We start from the raw sequence: 27,288 nt of genomic DNA, 5'->3' as shown, positions 1-27,288 counted from the left end.
GAAAGCTTATGCTCCCAATACTTCTGTTAGTCTTAAAGGTGCCACAGGACCCTCTGTTGCTTTTTACAGATTCAGACTAACACGGCTACCCCTCTGATACTGATATTTGACTGGCTCATGCCTTACACTTTATAGTGTGGTGTTCAAATGGTGTTGGTACACTGCATTTACTATATAGTAAGGACTCATATACACTACAGTCACAAGCTACATTGTTCCAAGGCCTAAGCAAAGCCACAGTCCCATGCAGACTACTGCATGAGGCAACCATCTCTATTTAGACTGCAAGCTGTTTGGGGCAGGGCTGTCTCCTGTTCTGATTGTACAGTGCCTAAAACAATGGGGCACTGTTCTTGGTTGACTGCTCCAGAGTTGCCAACTCTTGCAATTTTATCACAAGTCTAGGCATAATTGTTGCTTTTCTTAAAGCCTCAGCTTCTGGAGAGATGGCATTAAGTGAGGATCTCAGCATTCATTCAAAAAAAGGTTGTGAAGAAAAGTTTGAAAATGTGACCCGAGTGTGACCTAAAGACTTAAAAGACAGAAGTTAGATAAATACAACTCCAATATTATTAATTTTTAAAAAAACCTCATGATGTTGAAGCCATATCTCATGATTTTTTTGGTGCCTGAATCATGAGTTTTGTGTGCTTGGAGTTGGCAATATTGCATCTAGGCACCATCATAATGCAATACGCCTCTACCTCGATATAATGCAACCCGATATAACGCGAATTCGGATATAACGTGGTAAAGCAGTGCTCTGGGGGGGCAGGGCTGCGCACTCCGGCGTGTCAAAGCAAGTTTGATATAACGCGGTTTCACCTATAATGCAGTAAGATTTTTTGGCTCCCGAGGACAGTGTTATATCGAGGTAGAGGCGTAATCTAATAAATTGCTTAGCAAATTAAAGAACTTTCATCAATTAAAAAAACTGCTTTTACTTGTAAGTCCCCTAAGAATGTGTTAGAGATTTAACATCAGATAAGAATACCATCATCGGCTGGCAAAAACAGCCACGAATAATATTAATTATCATTTATTGTGGCTAATTATAATTTGAAGAACTTTTTACAATTCACTCCTAATTTTAGTGAATAACAAAGAGAGTCTCTGAGGTGGTAGTTTCTACATTGTTGTCGCATCATATGTGTGTAGTTTGCTAGTCCATATTTTGAAATCTTAACCACTGCCTTCTTGCTCTGGAGCTGCAAACTCTTAAGATAAAAATCCTAGCCCTGTTGACATCAATGGCAAAACTCCTATTGACTTCTATGGGGCCAACATTTCATCCTGCATCTATCCCATTCAGATAGTGATTTTTGCTCAATGCGCTGACCTAAGATATATTTAAAAATGAGAATAATGCTCTTTTTGTTCTGTTTTTGTACCACACCTAGCACGACGATAATGCCAATAAATAAATAAATAATAAAATAATAATAATAAATCTTTCCACAACATTGCTAATAGATAGGATAGCTGAGTCATTCTCTTTGTTTTATTTCTGTGCTTTGTCAGAACCAATTAACTTTGCTATAAAAGTTGGAGGGACTGATTTTCATTTACACTTAAGCCCCTTTACACACTTTGCATGGTGCCAAGTATCAGAGGGGTAGCCGTGTTAGTCTGTATCCACAAAAAGAACGAGGAGTCCGGTGGCACCTTAAAGACTAACAGATTTATTTGGACATAAGCTTCCGTGGGTAAACCCCCCCATTTCTTCAGATGCATCTGAAGCTTATGCCCAAATAAATCTTAATCTTTCAGGTGCCACTGGACCCCTCATTGTTGTTACACCACTGTGGCAGTGTCCAGGGACCCTAAAGTGAGCAGAAATGTAATTTACACTATCACCCATAAAACAAAGAAAATGGAAATTTAAAATAAAAAACTTTATGGGATTGCTTGTTCTCTCAGTGGTTGAGGTGAGAATCCAGCAAAACTCTAATGAAGTCATGGGAGATGCTAGAGGTTTACATGTCAGTTCAATTGAAAGCATATGCTCCGTTTTTACTCATTTTAGGTTTGCTTTCTTTTTCTTGTTTCAGTGGAAAGAGTCATTATGAATGATTCATTTAGCTGTGACTACATTTAGAAAAACATCATACAGATGTTGAAAATATTGTGTTTTTTTGATCCACTATCGGACATTGCAACTCACAACATCCATATTAGCATTGATAATAGCATTGCTTCCTATTGAAGTCTGCTATTGGACAAGAAATCAATCTGTTTCTAGCTGAGCATTAGAAAGAAGAAACAATGAGAGGCTTTACATATTATAATTAAAGCTGGATTGTCACCATCCAGCCTCCATTTTGTTTACATGTAAAATTTGCAAATAACACAGACTCAGTAACTGTTGACCTTATTATCCTATTTGCACCTGAAAATCCCCGTACATAAAGTGAAGGCACGATAAGAATTTGGCCCTAAGGAAATAATGCACTCAAAAAGGTGCCTGTTTGTTATCAACTCCTGAAGTAATGTTACCTCCTTTCCTAGTTAGTAATCTGTGCCTGCGGTGAAAGACAACATTATCTCCTGCACATACCATGGGCCACTAAAAGGGAAAAGGGACTTATATAAGGAAGATGGTGATGGAAGCACACTTTGTGACTTATACAGAGAACTGTTATTAATTGTCAGCCACAGTTAAATGGGCTTTGAGGAAAGATAATTCTATCTTGGAAGTGTCTATGATACCAAGCTTTAGTTGTTCCTCTTTATTTTCTCCTCTCCCCCTGACTCCTTTCTGCACTATTGATGATCTGTGCTTAGGTATCCCAATGTCCATGCCAATCCACTGCTCAAACTGGGCATTATGGAAAAGTAATTGTATGCGCCAACTTTTTTTCTAATTTGTGTGTGTATGTTTAAGATTTATCTTTCTTTCAGACCAGCAATAGAAAGTGAGTCTCACACAGATCTCACATAACCATCAATACCTCAACCTTGTTTAAGCATTGCACTAATCTGTTACCTTTCTTTTTTCTTCCAAGTGGCTCCATGCTAGGCTAGAGTAAACCAGAGTCAGACATTTTCAGCACCTTGTCATGAAATCTGAAGTGTACCCATCTACCTTCTAGCATTTTTGATTCTGCACAAAACAGCAGAGTGCATTTGTGATTGTTTTTGAACTAAATGGATATAATCCCCCATTGTGAGGTTGATTCTTTTTCAGGCTAGTTGGCCCACGTGGTGTGTGTTTGGACATCATCTCCCTCCCCATTCGCGCTGCCTGCAGATGTTTTCCCTCGGCTTTTCTCCTTCAGTTCATGTTTTCACTGGCCCCTAAACTCTCACTAGGTTGTTGGGTTTTTTTTGAACTTTTGTTACAAGTAAACCATATGAGACACATTCAGAGAAAAGTCAACATTATCACTCCAAGGCTAATTACTTCTTTTTCTCTGAGTACCATATATAATAGAGTTATTGTGACATGGAGAAGACACATGGTTATGACATTGCTAGGTGCTGTACAAGTATCTTAATCTTAGAAATTGTTGTTGCTCTGAGGCACGCCAAAGCTTCTGTTGCAGATTCTGTGCTGCACGATATAGTGAAAAATAACTATATAAAAAAAATAACATAAAAATATGTTAAATGCCAAAGGCAGGGATCTTCAATTGGGGTGCTCACCCGGCTGTCAGGGGGTGATAACCACCCTACCTTTCCCTTCCCTTATTGTTAAATGGGGGGTACTATCTAGTCTTTAAATCATGATTTGATGACTCCAGTAACTCAGCCAGGGGTTATGGGTCTATTACAGGAGTAGGTGGTTAAGGTTCTGTGACCTGCAACGTGAAGGAGACCAGTCTACCTAATATTAATGGTCCCTTCTGGCCTTAAAGTCTATGAGTCTATGAGATGAGGGGCAAAGTCATGGTAGAGAAAAGGTTAAGAACTACTGGCATATGGAATATAACTTTCACAACACCCATCTTCTTTCCCACAACGTAAATCTTTGTAAAAAGTGCCTTTTTATAACCAGCCTGATTTGAAAACTGAGCAGATTTTGTGAAAGTTTGCAGAAATTTCCCAAATAGAACATTGTCATACTCAGCACATAATTTTCGTAAGTAGAACACAGTTCGGCCGAAGCAATTTTGACTAGAGCCATTACTAAGAGTTCTGCTCCTAGGGGCTCTACAGATTCTGCTAATATCAACTAGATAGTTAAGATCTGGGATAAAGAGAGTTACTGTGCCTGTTTAATTCTGGCCAAAACTACTTCCAAGACACTAACAAGGAATTTTAAAGAAGCTGATAAGGATATAATTTAAGTAAAGGGCAGCAAACTTAAAACAGATTAAAAGAAATATTTGAATGAATTTTTTAGTTAATACATGTTACTCACTAATGTAAGGTAGGACTTCGGATAAACTTTTAAAAAAGCACCTAGTGGTACATCTCCACCGTACCCTTCTTGCAGCGACAGGTAGCATACATCAGTGGTCTCCACACTTTTTTGATCGCGCACCCCTATCAGTAAAACATTTTTGAGCACTCATGCAGGGCTGGCTCTATTATTTTTGCCGCCCCAAGCAAAAATAATAATAAAAAATGCTGCTCGGACTCCCGCCCTAACTCCCAAAGCAAAAAAAAAAAAAAAGCCCCCTGAACTGCTGAAGCGGAGCTGCTCCGGTGGCACTCCTCCTGCCGCGCACCCCAAAAGATCCTCTTGCGCACCCCCTGGGGCGCGCGCATCCCACTTTGGAGACCACTGGTGTACATCCCTGCATAGCCCCCCTTGCATGGGTTTAAACAGCAATGTTGACTGTGAGGCACAGCTTCGATAAGTACCGTAAAGACATGCCTGACGGGGTTGGGTATATACTCGAGTACATGCCCTACGTGGCTCTCTACTTGCCCAAGCTCTGCCTCCTTGTCCACACTATTTTTAGCAGTGTAGTCTCCTGCTGCCTCCTCATTGCTGGAGCCTTTCCCCTCCTCAGGAAAAGATTCCCCCAATAGGGAAAGGCTCTGCCAGAGGGGAGGCAGCTGGGAAGAATTCCAACAGCTCCTCACAGCTGGCGCCTTTCCCCACCACAGGGAAATGCTCTGGCAGTAGGATGTCAGCTGGGAAAAGATTCATCAGTGTGGAGCTGCCGAAGCCATTCCACCCTGCCTCCCCGCTGCTGGAGTCTTTCACTGGCATGTACTACACACCACAGCATGTACTCAGCCTGCTCGTCACTGCAGTATGTAGCCACACGTACCAGTGGGTGTGTAGTGTAAATGTAGTCTTGGTGTGCCTTAGGAGCCTAATTTCCACTGAATGTCAATGGGCGTTAGGTGCCTACGACACTTAGGTGCTTATACAAATATCACCATTGGTAAAAATCAACAAAAAATGTACATTACTCGCAATAACCCTTGTAGTTACTCTGGTTACATTAAAAATGATAAAGGGCATTAAATCCTCATGATTCAAGGCATAATATTCACCACTAGCTGATGTCAAGAAGTGTTGTTCCCCTTGTGCTAATATTGTGTGGCTAGCTGCATTATGCTGGGGATGGGGTTTACAGCGTCCTTCAAAAATTGTGACATAGGTTATTTTCAGAGAAAGGTCTTTGCATTAGACAGAACATTGGCCTGTTCTACTTGCAGTTCTTATGACTTATCAGTGTCAAGAGAGTAAGTAAGAATTATGACCCTATCTTCGATATGACCATTAAAATTATTTTGGGCAACAATTATTGCCAGTGAACTAGTCTGTTGAACTATGAGTGACCTCCTCCCAACAATCTGGTTGCTGCTGGCTAGTACACAAAATTAAAAGCAGATATATACAGCTATGTGTGTACTCTGTGGAGCCATTTGTAAAATATACTACTTGATTTACTTAGGGTGAATTTGAAAGGGGAATACATTAGGGAAAAATATACAGTGCCCACACACATATACACACTGTTCAAAACTATCATTCCACTTTTCTCCTCTCACCTTTCAATTTTCACTCAGAAGAGGTTGCTGCCACAGACACTTATATCCTTTCGGGCACTTATTTATTGCCTAACTGATTGATGAAAGACTCAAACGTTCAGCTTTTCCCCATTAGATATACTGGTAACTGACAGAAGTTTAATTATGGGAGGATTAAGAATTGGTGAGAAATATACTGGAATGGGACCAAAATACGTGGGCTATCAAAACATGTGGAGTGAAGGCATCTGTTTTTTTTTGCATTCCTACAAATAATATAGTGCAGTAAGTGAACAAGAATGCCCTAGAACTGTGCTCTGCTAATAAATATAAAAATAATGATACTTTACATGTACATAACACTTTCTATCCAGTACTCTCAAGGCATTGTACAACCATTAATTCACTTAGCTTCATAACACTATGTGAGGTGCATAAATAAATGGGTGAAAAGATGGAAGGAACCTCATGTGGATTCACTGTAACATATAACACTCCTTATCTTAGATTTATTACAGTCCTCACATTAATGATTGGCATAGGAACTTCTTGTCTATTTATTACATTATTGTTTGTTAAACAACAACAGTGTGATCAGTGCTGTGAGGGTTACAAATTAAGACATGATCCCTGAACTATTGGATTTACAAACCAAAATGCTGATCATGCAATTGTTACTAAAGTGAGCTGCCTTACAGATGTGAGTAATTGACTTCAAGGGCCACACTATGTGATTTGTGATTTAAGTCAGACAAAAAACTAACAAGTACAGACTGGAAGACCCAAAGGATAGTTATAAAGTCATACGTTATTAGTAGGCTAGATTGTGCCCTTTCCTTACGCAGTCATCACAGATTTTCTTCCTTGGAGAGACTGGGTAGAATGTGGGGAGAATTGGCTGGCTGCATGGTGGTAGAGGCAAAATACTGCAACCCAAAATAGGTATTGCAAATTACTCCCCTCTCCTATTCCCATCCCCATCACATCCAGGGAGCCCTAAGTGACACAATTTGGCCTATTGTTGTTATTACTACAGAGACTGAGATGGTGATGCAGTTATGTTTATGTGAGTTGCCTCTTCTCACTGGTGTCAAATGAAAGGATTATGTTTTGTCCTTGGAGGTAGACATGATTCTTATGGACACCAATGGGAGCTGCACATGCACCTTAGAGCAGGATTTGACCATAAGTAGTTGTGTAGGTATTTTTGTAGTTATTTGTCTTGTGCTAATATGTGTTATTCTGATTTTTTGAAATTTTGCACTGCATTTCAACACAGTGAATCAGTGGGTTTTTTTTTAATTCTTCAATCTTAATGCAACTTCACCCTAAATTTATGCCCACAATGGAGGTAACAAAATCTCCTGCTTTATTATTTTACAGGCATTGATCCTTGTGAACAACAAGATAAGCAAGATCAGCCCTACAGCTTTTGCTCCACTGAAGAAACTGGAGAGACTTTACCTTTCCAAGAATAACCTGAAGGAACTTCCAGAAAATATGCCTAAAAGCCTTCAGGAGCTCCGTGCCCATGAGAATGAGATCACCAAGCTGAGGAAAGCTGTCTTTAATGGACTGAATAGTATGATTGTCATAGGTATGCATCATAAGAGATTTTTGCTAAAGTAACTTGATGGAGTATATATTTTCTAGATATTACTCTTAACCCACTGTACTTGAAATATCTTTCACATGGGTAAGCCAAGAAGTGTCTTGATAGTCTACAGCAATTGGCCAAATTATCCATGATTCACTGAAAGAAAAAATGCTCTTTTGTTTAATACTTATAAATGTAAACTACTGGACAGTTCACAAACATGTTTTGTTTGCAGAACTGGGCACCAACCCACTCAAGAGCTCAGGGGTTGAAAATGGAGCCTTTCAAGGAATGAAGAAGCTCTCCTATATCCGTATTTCAGATACCAACATTACTACTATCCCTAGAGGTAAGAACAGCTATGAGATTTTAGGAGATTCAGGCATGTGAAATACACCCATCAGTAAGACTTCAAGGTCATGGTCAAATTCCACCAGAAGACAATCAGAGCCTTTTGAGTTAAATCTGGGCACTTCCAAATCTCGACTGGGCTAGTACAAGGGTTGTGCAATTTGATATTCCATTAATAGAGCTCTGCATGAGATTCAGTTACAAAGGTAAACCAGTTTATTTTGGCTTTCTTCCAGCTGAGAGAGAAAGTGGGAGAAATGTTTGTGGGCCTGATTCTGATTGAAATTACACTGGTGTAAATCAGGAGTAACCCCATTGAACTCAGTGGCATTAGATTGGTGTAAAACCACTATAAATGAGATGAGAATCAGGCTCAGTGATTGTGAGTGAGTGTGATCTTCAGGGTCAAAGAAACATTCATCTGCAAAATGGAAAAGTTTACAATTTTTTGAATAATTCATTGTATATTATAGTAAAATATCTCTAATGTAACCTATGCAAAAAGGATTAAAAAATATACAAAATGGTTCCAAACTGCAGGAAATGATGGTAGCTATATTAACGTTTTGCCCAGTAAACTGTTGCAAAAATGCACACAATTTCAGAAAGTTAATACCAGAAGTTTTTAATTTAGTATTATTCTCCCCCCTCGCTTTCTGTTATGGCTGTTCTTGTGTACATACTGCCTCAGATAGTCAAAATATTGTGTCATGGGTGTTTTTCTGTAATAAATGGGATTTGCAGACTAAAATTCATATTTAAATATGCTCTATACAAAAGTAAAAAGAAAAAAAATATTTTTCATTTTTAAATTAATTCTTTTGCCACTGTTGTTAATATCCAAGACATCTGGGTCCAAATTTAACACCTGCATGTGTAAATGTGTGCAGGCTGAAATTCACCTCTGTGCAGAGTCCCCTTTTGCTGTTTTGAAGATTTATGTGGGATTTAGTTGGTGAATGCTGGTCCCCAGCACAGGGTTAGCAGTTCACTTTGAGTGAAATGTATTTGAAAATCCTGTTTTCAAGTTCTTGTCATTGTGAAAGTTCTTCTTTAATGTTTAAAACAAATACTTTTCAAAGTGCAAGTTGCAAGATTCCTGATTCTTCTCTGATGTATCCATGCTCCAAAATTACTGGGCCTCAGTTATGCTAAGGCCCTTTCACACCACTCTAGCAATATAAAAGACACATAATAGCATTGAGAATCAGGCCCATTTTTATGTTCGAGTTATACTGAAAACTTTTTTGGGACACCTTCTATTTCAGGCCTTCCTCCATCCCTTACGGAGCTTCATCTTGACAGCAACAAGATCACCAAAATTGATTCTGAAAGTCTATCTGGACTCGCCAACTTGGCTAAGTAATAACGTTTTCACATAACTTACAAGTATTATGTAAAAACAATAGCTGCAATGCACACAATAGGAAGAAATCACTCTGTAGTTAAGAACGGTGATAATCTTTGAGCTTGAGATGTGCCATTTAGCAGAAAAGTTAGAGCTTGTCTACATGGTGTGGCAATGCCCATTAAGGGAGTGAGATTTCTAAAGCACACTAATGTGTTGTGTGTTAATTGGCCCATATGGACCCCGCTGGTGCGCTCTCAAAGTTCGCTAGTACACTTTAACTTAGTGCTGTTTGAAAGAGTACTAAGTCAGAGCGCAATAGGGAACCATTAGTACGCACCAGCAAGGTCTACATGGGCCAATTAATGTGGAACATGTTAGTGAACTTTAGAAATTACACTGTCATAGTGTATATTACCCACCGTGTAGATGAGGCTTAATGAGAACACAGGTACTTTGCCACTGAGTAATTCAAACAACTTTTTTGAAATCTAAGGAATTTACCAGGCAAAAATATTGTTACCCTGGAATGAATGTTGAACAGACCTAGCAAAAACCTGTTTTGGAAAATGCTCTCAAATTTTGAGGATTAAAAAAAAGGAAAATTTGGAAATTTAGGAATACCAGTGTTTGTGATATGCTGTGCAAAACTGTCCACTAAGGACTACTGCTACAATTCAGCAAAGCACTTACACCTGTACATCAATGTAGGATGAGAGAAATAGATAGGAACATAGGAATTACCGTACTGGATCAAATCCATTGTCTATCTAGGCCAGTATCCTGTCTTTGACAGTGGCCAGCAGCAGATGCTTCAGAGGAAGGTGTAAGAAGAACCTGACAGTAGGTAGATGTGGCAAAATACATGTCAGGACAATGACTCAGTGAACTGATTGAAAATATCATGTGCAATATTTTGAATAAGCGTTGTGCATATGATTCTCACCGCATTGTGTACTCATATACATCAGTACAGATTGCGTGCAAAGTAGGTGTAAAATGCTGCACTTATGGTTTGGTAACACTTTACGCCAACTCTTCACTCACTTTACACTGTAAATGACTATACAAAGCCATGAGAGTCAAGCAGACTAGGGGGTTTGTGAGGTAAATCTTGCACTGCTCTGGGTCAACAGCACAATGCAAAAGAATCATACTCTGTGCAGGAAGGTGGGCTTTTTTTCTTTTGAATAATGGTATTTTGGGGTTCCTTTAGAGGCAGGAAAATGTAGGGTGATGTCTATTACTTCAGTCGAGGATGCTAATAAACCAGTAGAACTATCCATGGGTTACCTCTCATTAACCATCCCATCAGAGAGTAATATGGGCCCCGTAATGTGTTACTTATCAAACTGGGGCTTTGGAAGTTATAAGATTATGATACTTTATATTGCTTTATGAAGGCACATATTTAATTTCTCAGGCCTTTTTTGTCATTGAGATAACTTATATGTCTATCATTCATCTGATTGACTGAATGCAGGCAGAGAAGAGAGACAGTTGGAAAATGTACTAGAAGCTAACAGGAGCTGAATTTGCCTCTCTATATACATTAATTTGGCTTGGAATTAAATGTACTGAAGTAAATATAACTGGTTCAAATGAAGTTTCTTCGATATTTTAAATGTGGATAGTCCCTTTATTCTCTCTTGGAATCAGTCTCTTGGAAAAGCTTTTGGGGGCTTGTAAAATCCAAACAGAACATTTCAGTAATGAAAATGTTCAGTCCTCTGCTGTACGTCTCATTTTGTCACCGTGTGTTATCACAGATACACCTTCACCCAGAGAGCCATACACAAAACTCGGATGCCTTATTGCAAGGCTCCTGAATTTTTTGTAAGCATGTGAGAAAAATAAAACTACCTATGAATTAAGGACCAGGAAGCAATACTTTTAACTGCAACCATTTAGTCTAAAGTTAGTGGTTTGTGTAACAACCTTCATAGAAATGTTGAAAAAAAAACCCTTCCAAAACCACCAAAACAAAAATCCTAATATTTTACTTTGTACTATGGGTCCTGGCATTCGCCTTTCTTCCCCACCACTGTTGAGCTATCCAAATATTTCCAACCAAATCTGGTCCAGAAGAGGAACTACACATTCCAAATTCCTCATTCTGAAGAACTACCGTTTTACTTCCTTTTCACCTGTTCACTTCCGATGAGTATGATTATGGCTTTGGCCAATGAAAGAAGTGGTGAAGAGGCCACCTCTACTTCTTTAATCAGACTGCAGGAGCTCTTGTAGAGGGCAGAGGTCTTTAGAAAGACACTCAGTTTTTTTCTGGGGCTCTAGATTAAATCTATTGGCTTGGGAAGAGGGTTGTGCCAAGTTCATACTACACTATAGCATGCTGCAGGATTATCAAACCGTGAGGCTCAATCAACCTGGTTTTAAATTTAGATTAATCATGGATTAGATTAGTGGGGATGGGGCAGAGAGAAGAAGGCTGAAGAAAGAGGAGGGAAAGCTAGGGCCATTGGAACAGCATCCCCACAGGTGTGTTGAATAAAATACAAGAGCCAAAAAACCAACCAGAAAAATTGAGCTACTTTCATTTAAGTGCCTAAATAAAAATGTAGGTACTTTATTGTAGCCACCCAGTTAGGCTAGAATTTGACTTTGCTTCTGCTGGAACATGTCATGGTTAAACAATTTAATAGCTTCCTTAAGCTTCAGTTAACATTTCAGACACAGGCCAGTTCAGCGTATATTTGTGTTAGGACATTTTAGTATGGCAACTGTTCAGCATGATGACTCTTCCTAGTTCTACTGTTTACACTGTGGTGAATCCTTGACCGCTAGCAGAACCACAGTTTTTTTTTAAAGTTTACTTTTAAGTCTCCTAAAACACAGTTCACACAAAGCTACAGCAAAAAAACCCCTCTAACTTGACAAATGATTCTGTAGATCGTATATAGTATGGAGTTCCACAGGAGAGTGCATGCATTAGGTACATGACTGTACTAAGGGCTATCTCCCATTAAAAGTCAATGAGAAGTCTCCCATTGCATACAGTGGACGTTGTATCTGGGCCTAAATGCTAATTTTCAGATTTGTGGTGTTTGTGTAATCCATATGACAGCAACATGGGAAAGAGACAGCAGAGGGGTTAGAGCAGGGATGGCCAACCTGTGGCTCCAGAGCCACTTGCGGCTCTTCAGAAGTTAATATGCAGCATCTTGTATAGGGACCAACTCCGGGGCTGAAGCTACAGGCACCAACTTTGCAATGTGCTGGGGGGTGGTCACTGCTCAACCCCTGGCTCTGCCACAGGCCCTGCCCCCACTCTACCCCTTCCTACCCCTTCCCCTGAGCCTGCAGTGCCCTCGCACCTCCCTCTCCCCCCCAAACTTCCTGCACGCCACGAAACAGCTGATCAGGAGGTGTGGGGAGGCGCTGATGGGCGGGGCTGCCAGTGGGCGGGAGGCGCTGGGAGCAGGGAGGGGTGTAGCTGATGGGTGGCTGCTGATGTATTACTGTGGCTCTTTGCCAATGTACATTGGTAAATTCTGGCTCCTTCTCAGGCTCAGGTTGGCCACCCCTGGGTTAGAGACTAAAGAAGCTGAACACATCCTTTTGGATTACAATATAAATGTTCCTTTCTATTTTTATATATTGTTTCTTTCTTAGTCTTCACAAGTTATTCAGTCATGAGACTAATACAACTAAAACATCTGTAAAACATTTACAAATATAAAAAGCTATTATATTAAGAACCATTACCCAACTTCCTCCCCTTCTATCCCTACAGAAAAAAAAGAAAGAAGATGAAAACCATACTCTGTTCTAACACTAAAACTATTGTATGACACTTTTTCATCTTTGTCAGTATACAAAAATAAAAGCCAATTCTGCTGTTCCCATGGAATGCTCTTTATCTTAGACACGTCTGCTTAGAAACTTGTATTTGTATCCAAATTATGTTTTAGATATGTGTTCATTAAGATTTTATACAACATTTTGCCAAAATGACCATATTTTTGACACATCCCCAAACATCCTGTGTGATACACATTGCCAAAGTTTTCTAAACAATTCCAATACGTTATTTGCTCTTCAGGCCAAGCTAATTACATGAAATGAAATCCTGAAGTCTTTACTTAGTTTTTATGCACTGTAATTATTGGGAACTTTGTTTAAGTAAGAACTTAAGTGAAGTTCTTAGGATTTGACACATACCAAGTTTCTAGTAAAGGTAAGGGATCTTTTGACCTAAATTAAGGTTGATTCTTGTAGAAGTAATGTTACTGTTATATCAGTTATTTAGGGCTTAATCCAAAGCCCACTGATGTCAGTAGGAAGCTTCAATAGGCCTTTGTCAGACCTTTAATAGTTTTGTAGAATTATACTAGTTTTGTTTGTAGTTTAAATATAGTGAGTTGTACTAGATGTTAGCATTACTCTTTCTTTGCATGTTTATTTTATTAAAGACACTCTGCACAAGGGGTTCTACTCTTGACTGGCATCAGTTCTGGGAAGTTCTTTATGGTTGTAAAGCCTAATCAGATGTGTTCAGTTGTGTTGTGTGGTTACATATTAGGTCCAGAATCTGGCTTCTGTACCTGGTATAATCTATACAGCATTACCATAGCAGATTGTTGTGAAACCATCATTCTCTAGTAGTTTTCATCTATAGTAAGTTCTACTGTTGTTAGAGGTTCTGATTTACATCTATAAAATTCTTGGGCTGTTTCTTGGAGTTGTATAGTTAAGAAGTCCCACAACAAATATATTTTCCTGAAAATTGAAAAGCAATGCTTTAGGTTAAAAGATAAAGCAGGCTCCTCCCTACTAGGTATATTATAAAAGATTATTTTACAGGATAGCATTCTTGCTGAAGAACAGACTATTTTAACTTGAATTACCAGATCCTTTAGAGAAGGAAACTCATGAATTTTAGTGATTTCAGACCTGAAGGGCAACAATATGCAAATACACATAGGACCAGATTTTCCAGTCTGGACACAAATTGTGCTAATAAATCCAGAATGTGCATACTATTAAAAGGAAGGATGGTTAACAGCCCTGGGCTGCAACTCAGGAGCTCTGGGTTCATTTCCTAGCTCTGACACAATTACTGGGTTTTGCTGGGCAGGTCATTAAATCTTTCTATGCCTTAGTTCCCCATCTGTAAAATGGACATAAATACATCCGTATCTCCCAGGGATGCTGTCAGGATAAACTGATGCATGTTTAATGCTCGGATACACTGTAATGGGGTCACGTAAATAGAAAGAGAAATTTATAGTCTGGAGCCTCAATATTCCACCTGTCATGAAAGAAGATCATAAGGTGAATTTTAGGAAATCAGTTTTGATAGCCTGGTGCCTACTATAGATGTGAGTGTATACACAAATACATGCTGTAGCAATAGTAAGCAAGTAACTCAGCAATACAAGGTGAAGTGGAAACAAATTGAATTATGCAATGATAATTCTGGTAGCTCAAGTCATAGAATTTCCTGCTCATCCAAATGCATTGTGGCTTTGTGATTCTGTATCCCATTAGCAATCCATAAGGCCATCCTGCCCCATTATGTGATAAATGTGAAAAACCACATACTTTGTCAAGAACTGCAATGGCAACCACCTGTGAAAATGTGTTGTTTTGCTAATGTTTACTCAGTGTCATTTCCTCTTGCAGACTGGGTCTCAGTTTCAACAATATCAGTGCTGTTGATAATGGTTCTCTTGCCAGTGTACCTCATCTGAAAGAACTCCACTTGGATAACAATGAACTTGTCAAAGTACCTGGTGGGCTGGCTGACCACAAATACATCCAGGTAAAGTATATCTTATGGACTCAAATGTGCAATAATTGAAAGGGACTGAAAAACAGGTCCACTACTATTGATCTTTGAACAATACACAGTACTGGACGTCCTATCTTTTTCATTTGTGCCCCCAAACTGTGACTTGAGGCAAGCCTCATATCCACTGTTTGTTAGTAATTGACTACACCAGGGGTTCTCAAACTTCATTGCACCGTGGCCCCCTTCTGACAACAAAAATTACCACACAATCCCAGGAATGGGGACTGAAGCCTGAACCTGACTGAGCCCGGCCGCCCTGGGTGCAGGGGCCAAAGCCTAAGCCTCACTGTCCCAGGTCCACAGGCCAAAACCAAATTCCAAGAGCTTCAGCCCCAGGCAGGGGGCCTGTAACCTGAGACCCACTGCACTGGACTGAAGCCCTTGGGCTTTAGCAGTGGGACTCGAGCTTCAGCCCTGGGCCCCAGCAAGTCTAAGACAGCCCTGGCGACCCCCACAGTTTTAGAACCACTGGACTACACCATTGAATGTATGTTGGTATGTAAAAGAAAGTGTAGCATATTAGAGGATTGACATATCAATTCTAATTTTGAGTATATGGACATGGAGGTGCATAGTCCCCTTAGTGCGGAGGTCCACAGACCCATAAATGTGTGCAATGGAGATAATAAATTTGATGATAAATTTATCATGCACATTTCGCTGCTCTTTGCTCACATATTTGGGATGACCTATATCATAGTTGCTTTACCACTCAGAAAATAACTCAATTCTTAAAATAATGCTAATAAAAATACAGATACCAAACTAACAACCTCAGGTATTTTGTTCCTCCATATCCAAGTGAGTTATCATTCTGAACCCCATCTATGTGTATCGTGTACAAGAGAAAAATATCATCAAGCTTGACTAAAGCATATAGCATCTGTCATAGGGTGACCAGATGTCCCGTTTTTAAAAGGACAGTCATGATTTTGGGGATTTTTTCTTATATTAGCACCTATTACCGCCCACCCTGTCCCGTTTTTTCACAATTGCTATCTGGTAACCCTCATCTGTCATAAATAATGGAATTATACGTTGCAATCATTGGTGGAAAAATAGTGCCCATGCTGTAGTCAGCCTTAAAATCTTTATAGTTGCTCTTGGCAAGGAGTTAAAATGATCACAATATTGATGATATTCCCTATATTGAAGCAAAAGACCAAATAGAAAACAGTCCATATTCACTTAAAAAAAAAAACACACTCTCTCTTTCCTTGTCTGTGCCTATCCACTTTTGTAACAAAATGTTGGCCAAAGGAATTATTATGATTGAAAAATGTCTACCATCAATAATGATTATATCACAGTGCTATAGTTTTGCTTTAGTTTTTAGGTTGTAGTCTCTTATTCAGCTAGATACTTAAGCACAAGCCTAACTTTAAGCACATGAGCTGTCCCAAATACTTGCTTGAAGTATGGCATGTGCTTAAGTATCTTTCTAATTGGGCCCTTAGATTAGAAGTGACACAGCTTTATTTGACCAAGTTATTAGCAAGGATCCTACAAATCCATTTGCCATGGAAAAATGTGGGAAAAGTGCGGAATTTGCATTTTTACAGAGAATCTTTAGTTTTTACATTTTGTGAAAAAATAAAAACATATATAGTAGAATCCCATTTATCCGAGCCTCCATTATGCAGCACTCTGTATTAACTGAAGAGGGGCTGTCAACCCTGGGCGGCAGGGATCAGGCTGTCAGCCCCGTGTGGCAGGGCTGAAGCTCTCCAGATTATCCAGATTTTTGATTACTTGATCTGGCCCCAGTCCCAATTAGTTCAGATAAAGGGGGTTCCACTGTATCAATAAAACATTGTGTTCAATAAAGATTGTATCTAGGGAAACTAAAGTTCAGCATTTCATTTTAAGTGTGGAAAAAGGTGTCTTTTTATGTTTTTTTAATCAGAGATTATTTTTTTTAATCACAGAAAACTAGGATCCCTAGTTATTAGCCATGGCAAAATTCAGTTACATTTTTAGTAGCTCAGGAAAATGAGCATAAAGTATCAAATGAGAATGTATTTAGAGGAGCAGGTAGATTACTATGCTGTGATGTACTGTACAATGTTTACTGATGTTCTGAGATATCCAGATTAGTTACGCACTTCGCCAGATTAGTCTGATTTCTCACTTATACAATTGTATATATTTCAGGTAGTCTACCTTCATAACAATAAAATTGCTTCTGTTGGCCCCAGCGACTTTTGCCCTCCTGGATACAACACCAAAAAGGCTTCCTATTCAGGTGTGAGTCTTTTCAGCAACCCTGTACAATACTGGGAAATCCAGCCATCTACTTTCCGATGTGTCTATGAACGTTCGGCAATACAGCTTGGAAATTACAAATAGAGCCATAGAAATGGGGCTCAGTTGTATTTCAGCTACAAATACCTGTTGTCATAAGCCTGTTTAAAAATTGTTAACAATTGAAGCCAAATACTGGAAACTTCACTGAGTGGATATCACCCATTGATGTAAAATAAGTGATTCTGTATAAGTGTATAAGACAAAACACACCACCAAAAGAATTGCCAGCGGTACTCTATTTAGACTTATTTCAGCCTTCATTTTGCCAGAATGCTTTCTGTGGTATCTTTCAGTTAGTTGAACACTACAGGTTTTCACATTCCATTGTATATGAGATTCGGGGTACATATTTGTCAAATCTTTTGATATTAAAAACAAATGATAATGATTGAGGGTTGTTGGGTTTTTTTGGTTTTTTGTTTTTATAGCCACTCATGGAAATTGGTAGAGTAAAAAGGAGATGAGACTCTATTTTTTATTCTTGGGCACAGTTAGCCCCTTTAAACTTAAATCAAGCCCTGGAGGTTTAAAAATATCTGCTATAACATGTGTAAAGCCTAATTCTGAATGTATCTATTTAGCAAAGGCAATATAAATTGTTGCTAATGTCATTATTTTGGTAAAAAAAAAATAAAACAAACTCATATTGTATACATATTTCCTTTTCTAAGTGTTTACAAATCTACCTGAGCAATTCTAGTCAAGGTTAGCAAATAAGAGTTTTGTTGGCCTAAAAAAATAAATAATTTGCAGTACAAGACATTTGTCATATATTCCTGTTCTTCACTACTTTTGGATCATGATGACTACCATTATTTGGGGCGAATCCAGCACACCTTAATCACATGAGCAGTCTCATTGTCTTCACTGGGCCTACTTGTGAGAGTGAGGTAATTATGATTTAGCCTTATATATTAATCCATGTATAGATATAAAAACTAAAAATTTCAACATTCTTCACTGATTCTGTATTGTACACTAGTCGACTCTTTTCACTGTTTTCAGTTTTTAACTTTTTTTTTTAAAAGTCAAGTAGAGATATGCAGCCTGCCTGTCTGAAGAAATGAAGGTATTCATGGGACTTGGAATATCAGCTAACTCATACTTCTGGGAATGAGAATAAATCACTGGCCAGAACTGGGACATCATTCTTGGAAATCCCTTCTTCTTCTAAGAGTGATTTGAAAGCAATCCATGTATTTGGGTTCTCCAGTTGGTATGAGAGGGTAATAGGCGTGGCAAAGGAAGGCTGCACATTTCTACTTCCATTGTCTAAAAAGTTCTTTTTATACTCATTCCAATTGTCATGTTAAAAGAACCTTCCGAGGCCACTTAATTCTCCAAGTCAATCTTTTCAATTTGTAAAACTTGTATGGCTTTTATATTAAAGAATGCTGTAATACAGGCAAACTCCCAATTCCTCGTCTTTATTATGTAGGTTATGTAATCAAAACAGACAAATTGTCAGAATTCTAATCCTCGATGGATCCACAAAAATAAAAACCTTCTATACTCAGTGACAGCTAAAATGAGCACAAATTGTCTCTTATTCCCCAAAGAAATTAGAAAGCAAAACAAAACAAAAACCACTTTCCTACACAGCAGTCTTCTACAAATTTATTTTCATGAGAAACAAAATGTTCTTTTTTGTAGCTGTCACTACTGTAACTAGCAGAAATGATAAAGACCCGTAATATTCATAAGAGATGGGGACAGAATTTAATTGCATACTTATTTCATGTCTTTTCCATGCATTCAGTCAAATAACCTCCTTATTTAGTTCTGGGTATCTGGGAGTTTAAGATCAGAATCTTTACTTGGCAAGTGCAGAAAACTACAAAAATAGCATTTCAGCAAAAGATACAAGGATCGTGAACAGCCATAAAGACCACACAACTAATATGTACATTGTTTAAATAAATGGCCACAACTTTTGTTAATGTATTACGTAAACATCTAAATCTGTATATAACCAAAACTTCCCATTTCTCCCTACCTGGCAGGAGAACTAGTCCAATCCAGTACCTTTCTTTCATGCTGTGGTCATATGTCTCATATGGCTGAGATCCTGTTATGTACCACATCTGTGGGATTCAGTCCATACTTCACCTCTGCATTCAAGGAACTGGGTCCTTACAAGATGAATGTATGATCAATGTTAAAGCAAATGCTGTCCCCAAAGACTACATCCCTCGTACGATCCAACCACTGCTAATATAATGTGGCCTCACTGCCTCTCAGACCTGTTCTTTAGGTTGGAATAAATAAAGGCCAGGATAATACACCCGCACTCTGGTGGGCTCATGCCAAATTAAAGCTGGTCCAAAATGAGACAACACTTGACTGGCGTATCATCAAATATATGAACATCCCCAAATCATTCTACTTCACTGGCCAATGGCCCTACAGAGCCTAGAACAAGCTGAAAATAACCCCCAACACACTATGGTCGTCAGCCTGCAATGAGGAAAAATTCTTTCCTGACCCCAAACCAATGGGAAGCCCAGCACTATTAAAAGCACTGTTTTCCCATACAAATCAAAACCAGATTGCCTCACATTAGAGGAAATGAAAAGAAAAAAAACATATATCAAACAGGCAGAAATGAGTGACAGAAATGGACAAGAGCAGAATGCCTTCTGACCAGGCAGGACAATATAATCTCCTCTCGCTCCCTCCCCCCCATGAGTTGTGAAAAGGTAAGGTAACCCATAGACAACCTCTGGGATTCAAGCCCACTGGTAAGGGAAGAAAATCCATGTCTCCATGGAGAGGTGGGTTATAAGGAAACACTATGATCCTCTCCTCAGGCAGACCTGCATAGTGGAGGGCATTTTTAGAGAATCAACAATGAAACTATATGCTTACAATTGCTTTCATTTGCCACTTCAAGCTGGGTGAAACAGCAATACTGAGGGGAAAAAGTTTAGAGCCAGATCTTCAGCTGGTGGAAATCAGTGTAGCTCCATTGAAGTCAAAAGAACTACACCAATCTACACCAGCTGCTTATTTCGTTCAAAAGTTTTATTAAATAAAATCTGGCCACAAAAATTTATACTAACTTCATTGTCCTTGCTAGTCTTTGTTTCCCAGGCTCTCTCTTTCTCTCTCATTAAAGGAATAGCTACATTGAAAAACTCCCTAGAATCTTGCAATACAGAAGTTGTAATAATAGTTAGAGATACAGCAAGCCTTTTGTATTATGAGAATCTAACAATGGTTGTGATTCAGCAAAGCCCATAGGCACACACTTAAATGTGAGCACACGCTAAGTGCTCTGCAGAATCAAGGCCAGTGTTTCCAATCATGGTGCAAATATATATTAATTCATCTCCATTCATAAATTTCTGTATAACAGTTAATGAAAAATCTGTGTAAGCGATTGCAAAGGGAAACCTTCTCCCTTTTCTTCGTACTGAATTGGCAGTGAAAGACTGGAAATAAGAAAATTGCTATCGGTTTCTAATGTTCTTGCATCTTCCCAAATGCTTATTTCAGTCTCTAGTGGCAATACTGTAAATCTGTTCAATTGCTTCTGTAATCGACTTCCAGTAATTTTTAACTATGCCTCATAGGTTTAAGATTTTCCGAAAATACACACACATTCTTTCTTAGCAACACCAAATATCCACAGAGAGTGTTGCACTTTGAATGTCAACCATAGTAAGTGGAGAGTAACTGAAAAGAAAAATAACCAGTTAAAGATATACAGTTTGTGGATTATAAAGGCAAAAATGGCCATTATGATCAGTTGCAGAGCTGCCTATTTTCTCTTGAAGTGCACCAGGTCATCTGCAGATGATATAAACTTCCAGACTGATATATAAACAATATTGACAGTTCTAGTCTCGGAGTCTCGGGAAAGGATCAACTCCAAATTCCCTGAAGTCAAATCAAGAAACTACACAGACCATGCTGTTCCAATTTCCAGCTTCTGAAGACTCTCTTTAGTCCCCCTTTGATTGTTAGTCTGTGTCCAGAATCTTCCAATCTCAGAGTCTGGCAGCTGATCCTAGTCCCAAGCCCTGCATGTTCTGACCTGCCAGTGAACCTTCTTTCTCATAGCCTTTCTCCGTTTATGCTTTTGTTTCTTTGCACAGATAATTTTACCTAGTTCAGACATGCTTATTAGACACAAATTAACAGAGGGATAAAGGGCTAACCCTCTATTTTAGATTAATGTTAACTCTTTACCACTGTAATATCATTAAAACAGCCATGAAAGATTCCCAAAGGGTTCACGACGCACAACTATTCTGAGGTGCCATCTACGGACAGTGAGTGTTGCACAGTTTTTTTTTCTTCCTCTACTTCACCTACTGTTAAGCCAGAAAAATATTAAAAATAATAATAAAAAAGGGCTGAGCAAAAGAAAAAAATGGCAGCAGTGGCACAAATTAACATACTGATTCTGTTCACTGTGTGTTGACATTGCAATCAGAAAGCACAGCTAGGAAAAACCCAACACCTTCTCAACTCCTATGTTCAGAGATTCAAAATGTGACCCTTGATCTCTATGTTCTTTTTTGTCACCCAGGATTTTTCTCATTTACAATGTGATTTGCACACAGAACATTAGCAGTCATATTTATACAACGGTCAATGAGAAATGATTTCAGGCTTTCCTTCCCATTTTAAAGGATGAACAAGTGCATTAGCTGGCTTTAACTTGCTCTCTCCTAGTTATCCAATAATAAGCAAAGAGAAATTAAACAGTCACATCACTGAAAAGCCAGCACAGCATTTGACCAGGGGAAGTGTGGCATTAGGAAAGTGTACATTAAGTGCACCCTCTTTATAAACAAACATTTTTACACAGAAGGAAAAGTAAAACTAGTTGAGAAGCATGAGCCATAAAGTTGTCTAATTGTGAATGGAAGATATCCCCATCATCCCACAGGATCAACTGGAACAGTGTAAGAGGTCTGTGTGCTACCTCACTGGCTCTGGAGAATGCCAACCACAGTTTTAGAAACTGTTTTAAAAAGGAACACAAGTAGTTGGTTTCATGCCATGGGACAGATTTTATCCTCCTTCCTCCCCTCCCCCCATACTGTTGAGCACTTTATAAGGCCTGTTAATGCACTGCAAGGGGTTGAGGAGCAATCTTGGGGTAGATGCAGTGTAGAACTGCTTATTGTAGTTCTACACTAGTTTCCCTCACAAGCCCCGCTCTTCTGTGTCTGAGAGGTTTCAAAGGGTGATTCTGGAGGACTTTTGTGTGAGGTTATTCAAAGCTGCCTTGTCATTTCTCTTATTCAACATATTTATAAGGCCCCTTGGGGACATACTCAGATGATAGGAATGTGGTGCTAGTAATATGTGGATGCCCCTTAGCTTTATATCTCAGAATTCAGCAAACCCAGATGCTGCACGATTAGTGATTTCTCAGTGCCTAGCCGAGACTAGTACTTGGATGAATAAACCTGAGCTGTCTGAAGTTTATTCAACAGAAAATGGAAGTGATGCAAGTGAGCTGGAAGAGGGATTTGGAGGGTATAGCAAAGGCAATTCCTGCCCCTGTTTATTGTACTGTCACTCTTTACAAATAATGTTACTAATATAATACAACAATAGAAGTTATACAGTATCATAAATATTAAAAATATAGTATTACAATAACAAATCCAAGGAATATATGCAGACAAGAAAAAGGGACATTCAGATTCTGAAATCCATATTTAGAGCTGCACAAAGCAAAACAAAATACTATTGCAGATGATCAAATTAAACATTTTAACAAAACTACAAAAAAAACCCCTTACTTAGGCTCAAATCTACAAACACTTCTGCATTTGCCTAGCTTCATTGATTTCAATTAAACTATTCAGTGTGTTCAAAGTTACTACTGTGCATTCAGAGTTGCAGAAACAAACCCACCCATTGTTTTCCTTGTCAAAAATTAAATGCAGCTTTTGAAGGGGAAAAAAAACCTATATCTTCACTCGGGCATGATTAAAAGCCTGTTGAAGTCAATGGGAGTTCTTTCATTGACTTATTGCCTTTGGATCAGGCCAGGGCTAAGGTAGGAGAAGACAGGAGAGACAAAATGTTACCAGTTTTGTCATGAAATGGGTGAGATCTTGGTTAAAAAAATTGGTCTAGGACACTTTTTTTTTTTGTTTTGTCATTAGCAGTTGGTAGAAATGGCAGAAAGCATGATTTTTTTCTCCTTTGTACTAATCTGCACATGCTCAAAGAGTGTGCTTTCACAAGTGACAATGAACCAAGCTAAATACTAATGCTTTTGTTCAGCTCTTCCTGCATTATTGATTTCCCATGATTAAAATCTTATCTTTATATTTCATATTTAGTCCAAATAGATATTCATTTTCAAATCAACTAAATATATTTTTAAGAGAATTAAAGAAGAAAACTAAGGATTTTGCTATTATTTTGACAAAATTCAACTTTGGACAAATCGGATTATTGCTATCATATGGAAAGTTTTAGTGAAACCAATTAGACTAGTGCCTTTCCATGCTCCGTCCTTTAGAAAAGGTTCAAATTCCAGCAAATCCATATAAGCACTGAAAATAGGGACCATATGTGTCTGCTACTAAATGTTATCATGTATTGTGAAGGTACTTTTAACAGGAAAACACTCAGAAGAGCCAATTAAACTAATTATATAGTGTTCTGTTGGTGATTCCTTTTATCTTCTTTTAATTTTAGATTAAAGCTTTCTTTCAGAGGAACCAAAAGATTATCCTGGATAAGCTGAATTCCAGAGCATAAAGGAAAAAGATGGGGTTTAAAAATCACTCAAGTATGGGTCTACATCAAAAGGAAAAAGGGAATCATGTTGAATATTGCTTATCTGTGTAGGGAACTTCAGAGAACTGTCTTGTTTCGGAAGGCTCACTCCTGAAAATATTTAATTACGCAGTTTGTCAGTGCACATCTTTCTAATGTGTAGGGAGAAGTCAGTATGTTGTAATGAGATCTCAAAACATAGAAGTGCCATTGATATTTCTGTTAACGGAAAGGGTTTCACAGACCCCAAATCTCAAGGCAATTTAACATCACATTGTAGCCTTACCAAAATTAAGCAAAAGTGTCAGCCCATTGGGTGTCCTTTCCCTCCAGTCCCTCACTGCTCACACTTAGAGCTTTTAAAATCATGCCAATCATTTTTAATGACCCACAGAATTCATATTAGGATGTAAAGTGTATCCTGTTCAGTATGCTTAAGGTCATGTGAATTCTCCTTCAGTGGATATATATATACCATTTAATAGGTTGTAAGGGATTAAATGGGAAGGGCCCTCATTACTTTCAGGGTCGCCGAGAGCAGGTTCGGACCCCGGTGAAAAAATTTGTTCAGGCCCCCCAGCAAGGGTGAACCGGCTAAACAGGGCCAGCGAGAGAGGGGGAAGCCAGGCCCTGGGCCCCCTTCCGGACCGCCGGGCCCCAGTAATTTGTACCGGCTTCCCCTCTCTCGTCGGCCCTGATTACTTTCTACACACTGACTTCATCTTTTTCAGTAAGAGGAAAGTATTATTGGTAAAGGCAATATTTTGAATTCACACTGTAGAACTCTGAAGCATGACACTGAGAGGTGATTCAACTTTTAAATTGACATGTTTTATTGACACCGAGGACAAATACAATTGCACAACAGGTTTAGATTATTTTATGTCAGCCAATACTTTTGTGGTAAAAATCAAACAATTCAGAAACTGGGTTTAGTTCAGGTGAGATGCAAAAAATTTGGAAGCTTTTCTGATAGTATTCAAACAAGAAAATTGTTTTTTTTGTGTTCAGTCAATATATAAGGATTTAACATGGCATGCCATAAAGTGACTGAGCACATGATAGCTGGATAAATTGCAAATTATACTATTTCATTTACAATATTCCCAACTACAAGCATTCAAAAATCATCTCAGGAACTCCAAAATGAAAAGATTGACTTAAAAATCATGAGGGTTTTGTTTTTTGTCAATATATTTTCAGTCTTTTTATTTGCCTTCTGAACCCTTAGGGTTCACTTTTCCAATTCTTTTTCTGCAAACATGAGGAATAGAAACTTATTTTAAAAATATAATAAATAAATCTGAGATTCTCACATAATCACAGGAATTCAGAAGCTGGTAAACACCAAACACCAAATATCATGAGACTTCTGATAAAATTGTGAGCATTGGTTACACTGGCGTTAGTTACACTTTGTCCACAATTCCATTTCTACAGCCAACTGCCATAAACTAGCATCCTCTTTAATGATGAAGACAAATTACCAACTATTTACTATCTGCTTAATTAAGGCTCAAGCACTCACCCCAGTAGGCCACTGGGTCTGACACCCTGGCCCTCTATATTTGGTTATGGGCAAATAGGGAGTAGACAGCCCCAAAACTTTCAGACAGAGGGGACAATATCTTCCTCCTCCTCCCCACAACTGAGCCTAGGCAGCGGAGAGCCAAGGAGGAAAGGGAAGGCCAGTTGCAGCTTTAGAAGTGCTGCTGTGTATGCAGTGAGCAGCAGGAGATTTCCCCCTTGTGTGAAGCTGCCGGAAAGATAACACAAGAAAATAGCTCCACTCATTAGCTGAAAGGCAGTGGCAGCACCAGACCCAGCCAGCAGGGGGAATCAGAGGGAAGACCCCAGTTTCCCTCCTGCTGGCAGCGCTCACAAGTAATGGGGGTAGGGTGACCAGACAGCAAATGTGAAAAATTGGGACGGGGTGGGGGGTAGTAGAAGACTACATAAGAAAAAGACCCAAAAAATTGGGACTGTCCCTATAAAATCAGGACATCTGGTCACCCTAAATGGGGGAGAGGAGGAGGGAGGGAATGAGTTCCTTCACCCCAGGCCTGGGGCTTGTGGGAGGAGGCAGAAAACACCTGCCCACTCCTCCACCCAATGGAGGGAAAGAAGATATTGCTAGGTGGGGAGAGAGAGCCTCCTGTTGAGAAGACAGGCACAACATGTGGTCAGGGTGGGACACAGAGCGCTCTATAAACATGCACAGACTCACATGGGCATGGAGTAAAATTTTCAAAAGGCTCCATAGCCTGAAGCACACACACTTTGATGGGGTAAATATAGGACATGGTGCAAAGCAGGGGCTTTCAGGAGGTGCTTTGAGGCTTGCGCTCATCTGTGAAGCCAGCTGCTTGTCCTCCCTCCAACAAACTTTGGGTCAAAATGACTCCACTGCTTTGATGTGGCCCACCACTACACCCGCATACTGCCTGGCAACACCGCTCCATTGGTGCAGTATAATCACACACTCCCATGGTGCTCTAGTGCAGAGGTGACTTCTTGCAAAAGAGTACAGTTTCTGATACTATCAACTTTCCTCTTATGTTTGCACTGTGTGCATGAGAGTGGGCTTCACAAGTGCACACCCCATTCTCACCCTGCCACTCCTTCAGTCTCAGGAAAAGCCTTCTGCCAGGTCCCAGGAAGGGGAAGGAACAAAGCTGCAGAGGAGAGGAAGAGCAGCCCCTTCTGCACAGGAAAGGAACAGCCATACCTGGAGGAACCCCTTCACAGAGAGACCAAGTGAATTCCAATTTGGCCACTGATGGTAGAAAACAGTACTGCCAGCTATGCCCAGGAATATTAGATCACCACCATGCCAAAAACTCCTTAGCAAATGCCAAGTGTTAACTGTTATCTCTCAATAAAAACAAAAATCAAAATCAAGTTGACAAGCAAAACAATCTCAAGAATACAAAGACTAGCTGCAGAGTGAGAAAGAACCAATGTGCTCTTGTGAGATATGCATAAGGGATTTTATTACACCAGCACTGGCTAACCAATGTTACTTGGGTCATCCTCTTAACATTATCAGCTCTAGTCAATCAATTGTGAGTTAAATGATAGTGTCTCGCATTCGTGCTGCTTTAGTTTTATCAGAATTTCTTTGGAAAAAAAAACATAATTTTCATTTGAAAATTAGCCCTATGTTAAAATCTGGAATAT

At 39.1% G+C, this 27,288-nt stretch overlaps 1 protein-coding gene across 1 annotated transcript in view; it reads left to right on the top strand.

Annotated features, from left to right (window-relative positions):
- DCN (decorin) overlaps positions 1–18,762 on the top strand; it is a 46,907-nt gene extending 28,145 nt beyond the window's left edge. The window contains exons 4-8 of the mRNA XM_034772630.1: positions 7,318–7,531; positions 7,767–7,880; positions 9,151–9,244; positions 14,877–15,015; positions 17,200–18,762. Of these exons, the coding sequence (XP_034628521.1) occupies positions 7,318–7,531; positions 7,767–7,880; positions 9,151–9,244; positions 14,877–15,015; positions 17,200–17,394 (756 nt within the window). The 3' untranslated portion in view covers positions 17,395–18,762. The remainder of the gene's footprint in view (positions 1–7,317; positions 7,532–7,766; positions 7,881–9,150; positions 9,245–14,876; positions 15,016–17,199) is intronic.
- Positions 18,763–27,288: the final 8,526 nt, after the last annotated feature.

This window comes from Trachemys scripta, chromosome 1 (genome assembly GCF_013100865.1).
Source record: "Trachemys scripta elegans isolate TJP31775 chromosome 1, CAS_Tse_1.0, whole genome shotgun sequence".
Taxonomy (NCBI): domain Eukaryota; kingdom Metazoa; phylum Chordata; order Testudines; family Emydidae; genus Trachemys; species Trachemys scripta.
This window is presented reverse-complemented; position numbering and strand designations above follow the sequence as displayed.